The following is a 12,659-nucleotide window of genomic DNA, read 5'->3' on the forward strand; positions in this document are numbered from 1 at the left end:
TTTCAAATAAAAAGTATGAGCATTACAATGTATCAAAGCAAGAGACATGGGGAGCACTATATTGATCTTACTGTAGTTGTAGAACTTATTTCCTTGCAGAAAGAACTGTCAAAACATTTCATAACTATGTCCCATTCTAAGAAAATGCCTTTTCATTATAAATAGGGCAACAGGCAGTTTCCCGACTAGCAAGAGTGTTTAGGTGATTTCAACCTTGAGGAATACCTTTTGTGTTATATACATTACATGTATGGAGAACTTCTTAGACAAAAATCTTAAAATTTGTTTCGCTTGAATAACTAATCACCAGCGAAAAAAAAAGTCTTAAATTTTGTTTAGCTTGACTGAATTATTGCGCTCAAAAATACTTGCGTGACCTTTGTTTGTTTTGGCTAATGAGTTGATGTTTCTCCAAAAGGAAGGCTTCTGAAGTCGTTAACAGTTCAACCGCTTGTTTATAAACAATGAATTATAAACTGTCTTCATGTTCCAGATTATGACACGTAGATAGCTAATAAGCGTTCTCAGAAAAGTTTTCCGTTATCAATCTTGTCCTTCACAGAGGGCGTCCTCTTTCTACAGGAAGGCAGTTGATAGTTGCAAAGCTTACTTGGTCCACCAAAGAGGATTTGCAGTTTTCTCATAGCTGTTTGGATGTTTTAGACACTGGCCAATTTTCAAAATCAAATGTCACATTATCGCCTATAAGCATGAACGGAGCCCATTGAGAAACTTTTTCGAAGCCGTGCTCTCTCAACCATTTCCTGGCCTCGTGAAGGGATTCACTTGCACTTTTACCGAGGAACAAGTTTTGGTAGAAACATCTCATGAATTCCTCCGTGGCTGTGTCTTCTATGGCCCACCGTGACGCTAACACTGAACGAGCACCAGATCCTAAGAACGCTCGAGCGATTCCAATGATTCCCTCGGCTTTAATCTTCCCGCGTGCACTGTGACAACAGCTAAGTACCACCAGTTTAGCTCGCAGCCGAAGTTTTGAAATATCTGCCATCGTCAAAAGGAAGTTTTCGTCTTGTGGAATGAAGGTGGTGGGGCAATTAGGAGAAAGAGCAATCTCTCCTCTTTCGGCATCACCATGGGCAGCAAAGTGAATCAGACTTACTGAATTTATTGCGTCAATAACTGCCTCCTTTGTTGCTCGGTCTCCAGTCAAAGGTGTCGCTCCAAGAAGTCGTCCAATCATTTCTACTTCCTTTCGTGCGCATGGCAATGATGCTATGATCCTGCGTCTTCCTTTCAAAAGCACCTCGCCAACCTCAGGATCACCCACTATCAGTGCTCCTCTCTGACTGTGATAGTCGGGGGAACTGTCCTGAATTAGCTTTAGAGTCGTTAGAGAGGGAACGACGCGAATCCTGAAAGTATCCCCTAAATATTTTCCTCCTTCGTCACTGATGGCTGCAAATGGGACTTGGTACATACAGGATTCAGGGACAATTATTATCTCGGGCTCTTTCAGTAAATTGGCCATGGGAGCGATGATTATCTCGTAACACGACTGCAGATTCATTTTGAAATCTTTGGGATCATAATCACGCATGAGCCCGCGATTGTCATAATGAGGGGGCATCGATTCGGTGTCATCTAATGATCGATCTTCGCAATTCTGTTGGGGTAAAATGCCAAGACTGCGAAAGCTTTTTGTGAAAAACTCATTCAAATCAGGAACTAATTTTGTCACCACGTGTTTCTTCAGACTCACATTCTTTCGTGAGAAATGAACGGCTCCTGATGCTTCGAGAATCCAGTACCGTGCATGTTCTTTTTCAACTGAAATATAAGGACACGTACAGTCCGTTTCTTTTGTGATGATATTGTGAATGCCATGCCATGACTGTGGGTTGCCTGAGATCAACTCTGCAACAGAGTACTTGGCTGCCATGAAGTCGGTGAGGCCTCTTGCCCGTCTCAGCTCCTCAACATAGAGAGCGTCTTTTGGCTTCCCAGAAGAAGAAAGCAACTTGCTGAGCAACTTGTATGGAAAATTGCCGTGCTCCTCTAGAAGAGAAGTCTTAAAGTGATCGTTATCTTTAAGGAAACCCCGCAACGTGTCGAATTTTCCAATACCTTGAAAAAGATATGAGATGGCTTCTTTGAGATTAAATTGTGATAGCTTCAACAGCGTTAGTTGACAAAGGCACCTAAATTCATTCAAGTTGTGTCCAATATTCTTGCTTATTAATAATGCCTTCTTGATGTATTTTTCGGCCACGTTATTCATGCCAAGCGAGTGGAAACATGCCCCCAAATTTGCGTACTCGACTGCTTCTCCATCTCTGTAGCCAATTTCCTCAAGGATTGCAAGGGATTTCTTGTAATATTCTTGAGCCTTTTCATAATCTTGAAGATGACAAGAAATTATCCCCAAATTACCGTAAACTGCTGCTTCTCCACGTTTATCGCCAATTTCCTTTGCTATTGCCAGTGCTTTCACTAGATATTCATCTGCTCTAGGGTATTTTCCGAGTGACAGAAACAAAGCCCCTAGGTTTGTATAACAATTTGCTTTTCCATTTCTGTCGCAAAGTTCCAGATTAATAGCAAGTGCTTTCTCGTAATATTCTTGCGCCTGGGCATAATTACCAAGCGACTGGAACACTTTTCCTAGGTTTCCGTACTCCGCCGCTTCCCTTTTTCTGTCACCAATTTCCAGACTGATAGCAAGTGCCTTCTCGTGATATTCTTGCGCCTGGGCATAATTACCAAGCGATTGGAAAACTCTTCCTAGGTTTCCGTAGTCTGCTGCTTCTCCTTTTCTGTCACCAATTTCCAGTCTGATAGCAAGTGCTCTCTCGTGATATCCTTGTGCCTTGTCATAATAACCAAGCCGTTGGAACACTATTCCTAGGTTTCCGTAATCCGCTGCTTCTCCTTTTCTGTCTCCAATTTCCAGACTGATAGCAAGTGCTTTCTCGTGATATTCTTGCGCCTGGGCATAATTACCGAGCGACTGGAACACTGTTCCTAGGTTTCCGTATTCCCTTGCTTCTCCTTTTCTGTCACCAATTTCCAGTCTGATGGCAAGTGCTTTCTCGTGATATTCCTGCGCCTGGGCATAATTACCGAGCGATTGGAATACTGTTCCTAAGTTTCCATGACTCGCTGCTTCTCCTTTTCTGTCACCAATTTCCAGTCTGATAGCAAGTGCTTTCTCGTGATATTCCTGCGCCTTGTCATAATTACCAAGCGATTGAAACACTGTTCCTAAGTTTCCGTACTCCTCTGCTTCTCCCTTTCTGTCAAAAGTTTCAACTCTGTTAGCAAGTGCTTTCTCGTGATTTTTTTTCGCCTGGTTATAATCACCGAGCATTTGGAGCATTCCTTGATCTGTTGCTTCTCCGTCACTGTCACCAATTCCTATTCTGATAGCTAGTGCTTTCTTGTAATATTCTTGTGCCTTGCTAAAATTACCAAGCGATTGGAATACGGTTCCTAGGTTTCTGTAAATTGCTGCTTCTCCCTTTTTGTCACCAATTTGCGTTCTGATGGTAAGTGCTTTCATGTAATATTCTTGTGCCTTATCATAGTTACCAAGCAATTGGGACACTTTTCCTAGTTCTCTGTAATACATTGCTTCTCCGACTCTGTCACCAATTTGGGTTCTGATGGCAAGGGCCTTCTCCAGATATTTTGCCAAGTTTCTGTAACAAATTGCTTTTCCTTGTTTGTCGTCATTCGTTTTCATTATTTTCATTGCTCTCTCATAAAATTCTCTGGCCTCCACAAACTTCGATTGATCTTGAAGTATATTTGCCAGTAATAAATTCAACCTTCCCTGTTGGAAGGTGTCATTAGAGTCCTGGTGCAGGAGAAGGAGTTCCCTGACGCATTTTTCTTTTGCTTTGGCCGTTATGGTGTAGATACTCTTAACGAGAATTGAGTCGGTAATTGGTCCATCCTTATCGAGCGCCTGACTGTTTAGTAAAATCAAGCATTCCTGACACAACTCTATGGCTGGTGAAAGACGACCAGTGTTTAGAAGGAAATTGGCGATCGTCATACCTATCAAGACCACTTGTACTGTGTTTAAAACCCCTTCTATGTTGTCCATTGTGGTCTTCTTTGCTGTAAGTTTGAAAGAAGTGAAGGAAACATTATACATAAGAAGCGAGTAATTCAAAAACATTTACAGCGCGCAAAATGCTGCTGACGGCCTAACTCGTCAGTAGGTTTTCCTTACACGTAAATGATGAGAGGCTCTGAAGGGAATGCTTTAAGTGAATACTCTTTGAGTTCTCATTGGCTCTTAAAGGGTATTTTTCTTTCCTCTGATTAGCTGTTAAGATTACTTTGGTTTTGATTTCACACACAACACTCAATCGAAAAGTGCTCTTATTACTGAACTTACTTAGTTTCTCATTAATTTTGGAAAGGAAAATCCGGATGATTCATAACAAACATGTTTTCCTATATTTTTCCAATTAGCTGTTTCATTCATCACAACCAGTTGCAAAGAAAAATCACGTTATGGGTATAAAAATGAAAGTACCTCAAGTATCCGTGGCTCCAAGATATTCCAACTGTTTCCAAGTGAGACCCTCCAGAGACCGTGAAAAAGGAAGAGGAATCTTTCGAGACGTCACGAATGAGATTTCTGCTGCGAGGCTTTCAATCTACGTCAGGAATAGGATTTGTGTAAGACACTTACTTCAAACAAGACATTCTAGGAACAATTTTGAAGTGCTTAAGATATATCATTTCAGTTAACTCCCAAAGCACACTCCTGCAGTTAATCAGCTGACAAATGGAAGATTTCTTCAGAATCTCCTGTTACTGATGCTAGCGTAGTAACTAAGCGATGTGAATACTGTTCCCAGGTTTCTGTAATCCGCTGCTTCTTCCCGTCTATCACCAATTTTCATTCTGATAACACGGGCTGTCCATCCATATCGTTTCAATTTTAAATCATAGACACGTAAAATTCGCGCTCGCTGAAACTTGCCAACCCAACTTATGTTACGGTGTAATTCACTCCAGATCAACAGAGCATGACTCGCTTTCAAATTGGAAATGCAAGTAGTCTCTAAGAAAGTGCCAACCCATCACGGTGCGACCTTCATAGCCAATGTGACATTCATTCGTACTCAACCCCTGTACGATTGAAAATAATTTACTTTTTTTTTCTTTCTTTGATTTCTCTTGTCATTTGTTTGTTATCATTATTTTAGAACAAAGTTTGTGGTGGATTGGCTGATTTTGGAACTGCACTAAAAGAGGCACTCAGAATGTCAGTTTTTATGTAATCACTTGTTTATTTCTATAAAGGCGTCATTTGCAGTCGGGAAAGATTTCCGTTTTCAATTTGCGATCATTTGCATTTCCAATGCCTATTAGTGTAGCAAATCGGCTGACAATTGTAATATTTCTTTAGAATTTCCTGTTGCTGATGCAAATGCAATAGTTGAAAAGCTGTTTTAAAAATTGTGTTTGAGGCCAGTTCTAGCCAGTCTACCTGAAGGCTCGTTTCCGTCCGTCTCAGGACTCCAGCCGTCATTTTCTAAGCTCTTGACTTGACCCTAAAATTTACACGGCGCTAGAGTAGGGACGAATGGGGTGATGGGAAAAGGAAGAGGAGGAGACGACTTCTTCCGCTTTCCCTTTCTTCCTACCAATCACGTTTTGCGCACCCATACTACTTGCGGTTGTTGTCCGCGCTATGAAGGGGACTGGGGACAAGAATTGGTGTGGTGGAAAGGGGAATAGCTGGTTGCGTGTGATATCAAGTGAATGCGTTTCTAATATTCGTTGCGCTATCAAAGCACCAAAGTGCAAAGTTTGCCTTCGAAAATCGTAACAAAAAATGGAGATGGAAATACATTGTGTTGGTGATAGTCTCAAAAGTTATTGAGAATTAAAAATCTGCACAAAAACAAAGAGTTCCTCTAAGTCGTGAGAATCAAAGAACTAGAAGTGGAGAGGGATTTTTAACTTTCTTTATAAACAAAAGCCCTCCATCCATATCGTTTCATATTTGAACTGATACAAGTAAGGCCGGCACGTTTCACGCCTTTTGACACTTGCTAACTCGCTGGTTGAAGATTTGGATAAAACTAGATCCGAGAAACTGTGTTATTTACTTTAAGATCAACAAAACATGACTCGCTTTTATATTTGAAATGTTAAAAGACTCTGATCTATCATAGTGCCAGACCTTTATAATTGTTTCTCCAATTTCTCTGTTTATTTATTAATTTTGGTTTTTTTCAATTATTTGTTTTTAAGTGTTAAAACTTTCTATTGCATCGACTGATTGTAGAGGTTTACTTTAAAGAAACACAGAGAAGTTTCCGTTTTTTTCATTCATTTATCATATATACAAAGGAATCATTTGCAGTTTTGAAACTTTTAGGGCCGACAATTTAAACAGAGTTTATTCGTTGTTTAATGAAACCGCGTAATGAACAGTCTTTAATTTAGCTGGACCTTTTATCTGAACACTTATGTTTTTAAAAATTGTCGAGAAGTCTAAAACCTAGCAAATTAAAGCTTGAGGTCACTGATTGCACAAAACCGTGGTTTAGGTTAGACCTCATGTAAATAACCGACCCCGATGGGGCTTAATTTGGTGGACGTTAGTGGTCCAAGAAATTTCCAAAGCTTTGGTAGTAGACCAATACAAAGTTCTCTATTGTACTCTCTTTTGCTTTAGCCTGGATCAGAATTGAAAACAGTTGGTAAGCGAAAGAGACCTTTTTTTTTTTTAATTTTTTTCTATTCTATTTTTTTGTTAACGAGTAAAATCCTCACAATCTTTGATCCGAAACCCACACTCGGAACAAGTCTCATCTAAGAGAGAGACCTCGGCTGTTCGTTCCACTCAGTTGGGTGTTCCTTACGCTGTCACGTGAGTCATGCGAGTCAGGGACTTTTAGAAAATGAAAATTCATTGAATAAACTTGAACTTGCCATTTAAAGCAAGAAACCTTTCTTATTTAATTTGTAAAAGCAAAGATAACGGAATGTAATCTTCCAATAGAGGTTAATTTAATATCAAGCAGAGTGGCTCTGTTTGTCACGCCATCTACAAAACTGAAAGTAAATCCATTGAATGCATGAAGCTAAGAATTAAAGCATCGGAGGGCGTTCCGAAGATCTGAGGTTCGATTTCTTATGGGAGCTCAGACTTTTTCCTTTGTCCCACGCTCGTGACAAGACGAAAAACATATTTTGTCGAACAGTGATAAATAAAGAATGCTCTCTTTAAACACAATCAGTGGCTTAGCGCCGAAGAGTTATTTGCCATAATGTTGAGTCAAAATTGCTAGAGCACAATTTTGGGATGTCGACTTTATTTCCCATAAATTGCAGCAAATATATTTTCTCCTGTTTTGCCTCGAAAAAGAAAAGTTACAGCCTGCTTACTGGTAATGAATTGTTCAAAGTTAAAGGACCGCCATATGATAATCAAGAATTCAGTGCTGAATTTTTTTATTAGGAAGCGAAGTATGTTTTTTAATTGAAAACCTCTTTGTGCTCTCTAAAATTGTTCAAAACTTGAGGAGCGTCTTAAAGCCAAGTATCTTCACGCAACAACATAAAATTTCGCCAAATTTTCCCATTACCAAGAATAAAATTTGAAATACATACGTTAGGACAAAACACGAGTTGAAATATAAGTGACAATTACCATATAACTGAAAAATACAGTACACTGAGTGTAAATACAGCTAAACTCCTTGCGATTTCTGGATTTCACGACGCCGTGAGATTTGAAACAGGTAAGATCCATCGCCGTCTTCTTTTAGGTGATAAAGAGACACTTTTCAACTCGTTTCAAATTTAGTGAAACCATTAATGAAACGGTCCGTGTATCAAACATCAGTTCTAGATGTTGTTGTTTTTTTCAATTTGGTACAGTTAAATTTCATCATTTGTTATTTCCATTGTTTTCGTTAGATATCTTCCACGGGGCTTTTCATTTTCCTTCGTGTCGTCACAAATTGGCGATAATGCAAGAGGATATCTAAGGGGGCCATAAGTACTTTAAACAACAACGCCCATAAAACCCAGCCGTGTTCCTTATTAAGTATTTGTCTTCGTCACGCTGGTCGCGCCCATTGAAAAATGAAAAGAGTGACTCATCACATACAGATAGCTTACCTTTTACAGAAAGAAGCTCCAGTTGTGCTGTGATTGATCTTTGAATGAAAATCTAACCGCTCAAAAGCGATGAACACTTTGGCCTGTCGTTTCCTGTAAAACAAAGTGGATTTCGTTGTATTTGTATGTTGAAATCCACCATCAGTAGTGAAAGTTAGAAACTGAAATACATGAACTGAAGATGGAACACTAAAAAGCTGGGTAAATTGCTATTAATACATCTCTTCTCATCTTCCTTCCAATGATAAAAATAAATGGGTTCAATAAAGCTCGTGTACTAGACACTTAATTTTTTTCATTATTGCGGTTTGATTTCTGCGCAAGCAGGGTCGATAGTACAAAGTTTTACGGCGATTGACTCTGTCGGAGTTATACTCCATAAGACGGTAACTCACTCAAATAATCATCAACATTACTACTGATGGTTTAAAGGAATTTATTTATTGATCGAGCGTAGCAGTTGTAAATGGAAATCCAGAAAGTCAAACCGTTCTCACTGTTTTTGGCTGTTCTTTATAAACCTCTAATTTTTCATTTTCTATCGCAGACATTTAAATCTCCTTCTTCCAAGTCACATCAATTAAGCAGGTCGTGACTGAGAGAGGTGGGACGCTTTAAACTCCAAGGACTTACTTATGTTAGGGCAACAGTAGCGAATATGTAGTATTGTGTCGGTTGTTTTGAAACAGACAGTACTTACCACGATCTGTAGCCTTCAGCGTCTTTCTTTCGAAACAATGTTATCTTCCTCGGTCTGTGAAATACTTTACTCCCACAATGCCTCTCTTTCCACCCAGAAGTAAACATTTGTATCGATAAAGCGTCATAGAAACTGGAATAAATGCCTGAGGGTGGGAGGGGGGGGGGGGGTGAGGCGAGTAACCTGTTATGGACATAGAATCCCATACGAGTGGAAAAGTAACAGTCTCAGTCAAACCATGCCATAAAAAAATTTGGATAAGTTCCTGTAGCTATACGTGCGGTCAACAACAATAATAACAATAACAATTTTGTTAGCACTCTCTTCTGCATTTGGCGTTAAGACCCTAAACATCAACCCAAATAGTAAAGAAAAATATCCCTTACTTCACCAGTTACAAAATTTGATATCTCAATCATTATGTAGTCTTTGATTTACGTATTTCCCTCACATAGGAAGCGAGCTTTTTTCATACAAATATGTCATTAACCAAGCTTTTTTGTGGACCGAGACGAAGTCGTGGTCCAAACAAATTGCAAAAAAGAAAAGAACTAGGCTAATATCCAGCCATCTTGACCGAAAAAGCATGGTCAATAAAGGATTTATTATATTGAAAAAACATTTCGCTTTAAATCAAGAATGACTTTTTATTTCGAGAGCCGGGAGAGAAATCCAACGGTGTTTGTGACACAATGACCTCGAGAGTCATTTATGTTTTTGTTTTGAGTGTCTTCTGCCGCTTTTTGCGACTCCTTCGCCGACATTGAGCGAAAATTAAGAAATTTGTTTTAGTCCGCTCCACATACTTTTTTTTTCTTGCGCGGGATGAAAGCGAGCAATCCCGAGCAGGCAATCCCGAACGGGCAAGATATGGGCCCGTCTTGCCCGCTAAGTTAGCCATTCAGAACAAGGATTTGCTTCATTTTGCCCACGGGCCCGGCCAGCTTTAATTATAATACACGTAGTATTGACGTTGTCGTTCGTCAGTCTCTAAGGAAGAGAATGGCCATGATCTCAAACAAAAGATTAGAAGATTTTTATTCTCTCAATTATTGTTTGTTTTTGTTTGTTGCTGTTGTTGTTGCTGTTTTTCCAGTTGTCCTCAGGACAAGGGATCTAACGGTACCTCACTGTAATAGACAGTTGGTTTTATTGTTAATTTCTTTACGTGGGTGGGGAGGGGAGAAGGTCTTGAGCATCACGTGACCCGCTCGAGCTGCGCCCCTCACTTTATATATGTAAAAATTAAAATTTCTTTTTCACTTTTTAGGACAGCGTCAGGCATGGAATAAGAACAGAAAGTCTTGCAGTCAAGAAATCAAGATAGGAAAAATAAGATAGCTCCTCACAAGGTTAGTTATTCAGTTTTCATTATACTCTTGCTCCACCTTTGTATTTCATCTTTTTTCAAAATAGCAAATGAAATATCTGAGATTGGACGCTTAAACCGGATTTAACAAATGTCTGCAGTTGAGATGGAGCCACAGTCGACAAACAAGAAAAAATACAAACAAACAAAATTAATCATAGTTCATTTAAATTGAAGAAAAAATTTCGAATTCAAACATTTGTGCTCGCCAAGGAGTCAGATTAGGCGGACGTTTATTATTAAAACTAATGTTTGAATCTTAGCTATTTTTTCTAAAGGATAGCTAATTTCAAAGGAAAATCATTTATTTAATAAGCTTGAGAGGATTTTTTTGTCTTAATTTCTGAGGTGAATCATGAAATTACCACCGCATACTGCGCAGCAATTTGCGTTTCCAGGGTGTCACTCATTTCCAAAGCAATCTATTAGATTAACTGGTAACACTTCACTTTCTGAAACATAATGCCTTGTTGTGACTGATTGGTTTTTAACAGTTGCAAATTGCGTATTTCGGTGTTCTGTTACAGTGGAATTTCTATTCTTCTGAAGCTGTTGAGGTAGAAAGGATGAAGCCCTTGACCTTCGAGAGTGACTAGCATCTAATTTCTCCTTACATTATCACTGTTGAATCAAACATTACGGAGGTCATGAGAATAAACAAAATGATCACCAACTAAAGAAGCCCTTGGTTGTTAAATTCTCCTTGTCAGCATCTTAGGAAAGTAAGGAGAACAGTATGGAGAATGTTAAGAATCGAAAAATTGTAATTATTTAGCCGTTCAATGATTAACTAGTTGTCTAGGTGATTTTCGCGAATTTACCGCTTAGTTGTAACGCGGATGCATTTTTCCCACGTGCGAGACGAAGGAAGATATGCTGATTTGCGAGACTTCGCTGTTCGTTCTAACGTGAAATTAAAAGGTGAAATTTATTGCTCTGTGTAACGACCCCTCTGGATACTGACCGTTCTGCCGATTGAGAACAGAGAATATGATGATGCCAAGGTGTTATATAAGGGTTGAGTGAATCGCCTCTTTTACTCTCCGTGCGTAACTATGAAGATCTCGATCACGGCTTGACTTCCATTTTTTATTATTTATATTTCTTTTTCAGAATAGATTTCTTTACTTCTTTTTAGGTTTTATTAAGATGTCGTGCTGTGGAGAACCAATGTTATGTCATAGCTGCTGCACAAACAGGACAGCATAATGCTAAACGACGGTCTTATGGTCGCGCTATGGTATGTAAAGTGTTGTGACGGTCACACAGTCACGCTATGATGTGTAACTTATAACGATAGTTATACGGTCACGCTATAGTACGCGTAAACGTGTACGAATGGTGATACGTCACGCCATGGTATATACTGTGTTACGACAATCACATGGTCACGCCACAGGATGAAAAGTGGCGATGGTTATACGGTCACGCCATAGCTCTAACTCTCCTAAAGCAAGATAATTTGGTTTTATCAACTGTGTTGTTTTGATAGCAAAAAAGAATAAAAAAGAATCTATTCATTATAAAAAAATGGGAAAACATGTTATTGTAACTCAATAGATGAGTATCGGGTATTAACAGTTATAGACGCAGTTGTATATACAGTCGTTCTACCAAAAAAGGAATTTGATGTAGAAGTGTTTGTACAAATTAGGTTTATATTATTATATAACCACAACATAAATTAAATCTAGCCGACTGTGAATGTAATGTAACGCAGTATTTCGTAATTAGTGTTAGTGAGTAGCGTAAGCGTTAGAGTAATTAACTTTGTGTTTGTTTGTATTATTCTAGTATTTGTGCTTTAAGTGAAAATAAAAAAAAAAAAATTTAAAAAAAATTAAAAAAAAAAAAAAAAAACTGTGTTGATAATGTAAATTAGCCACCTTAAAGAGTTTGTAAAGCTGATGTTTTGAGGGGTAGCTTTCCCGCCGACACAGCACCACAGTTTCTTTAGAGTTTCTTTAAATTTTCTCCTAAAGCAACTCGATTTGAACATAATGTGATGGTAGATTTATAAATAAAAGTTTTCCCTATCAAATATTTTAGCAAGATGAGAATGTTAAAAAACAGCAGATTAAAAGGTGAATCTTCTCCATATATGAGTAAGCTATAGCAATAGCAGGACATCGAAATTAAGCCGACAAGACCGAACGCAAGACGAGAAATTGACCGCTTCCTCTAGTATCTGCTACGCTAGTTGATATTACTTTCAAAATTTGCCATTCTTTAATTAAAGAAATAGAGCAGTTTTTAATTGAGTATCGAAAGTGATCCTGGTAGCTTAGGTTTTTTATTTACTTCGCTCTAAGATTGTTCTAGAAAACTCACCCTACTTTCTCAACCAATCAACTGCAAAACTAAAATCAATCACGATTTGGTTCCCGCGCGTTTTCCCGAGCTTCAAGCAGGTTTTCTCTTTTAACTTTGAGTTCTCATTGGTTCATGAAGATGCTAACCTTGGTTCTG

At 38.7% G+C, this 12,659-nt stretch overlaps 2 protein-coding genes across 2 annotated transcripts in view; one reads left to right on the top strand and one right to left on the bottom strand.

Annotated features, from left to right (window-relative positions):
• Positions 1–34: 34 nt before the first annotated feature.
• On the bottom strand, positions 35–4,081 carry LOC149046707 (uncharacterized). The gene has a single exon (XM_089203896.1). The coding sequence runs from the start codon at positions 4,070–4,072 to the stop codon at positions 641–643; it is 3,432 nt and encodes a 1,143-aa protein (XP_089060022.1). The 5' UTR covers positions 4,073–4,081; the 3' UTR covers positions 35–640.
• A 419-nt stretch (positions 4,082–4,500) lies between these two features.
• The window catches only part of LOC149046708 (deaminated glutathione amidase-like), a 35,236-nt gene continuing 27,077 nt past the window's right edge, over positions 4,501–12,659 (top strand). The window contains exons 1-2 of the mRNA XM_089202639.1: positions 4,501–4,656; positions 11,329–11,430. Of these exons, the coding sequence (XP_089058765.1) occupies positions 4,501–4,656; positions 11,329–11,430 (258 nt within the window). The remainder of the gene's footprint in view (positions 4,657–11,328; positions 11,431–12,659) is intronic.

Source organism: Pocillopora damicornis, chromosome 4 (genome assembly GCF_964200805.1).
Source record: "Pocillopora damicornis chromosome 4, jaPocDami1.2, whole genome shotgun sequence".
Classification (NCBI taxonomy): Eukaryota; Metazoa; Cnidaria; class Anthozoa; order Scleractinia; family Pocilloporidae; genus Pocillopora; species Pocillopora damicornis.

Bases quoted from the DNA above. Each gene is read 5' to 3' on its own strand.
- LOC149046707 (XM_089203896.1), bottom strand. From the start codon at position 4,072: ATGGACAACATAGAAGGGGTTTTAAACACAGTACAAGTGGTCTTGATA.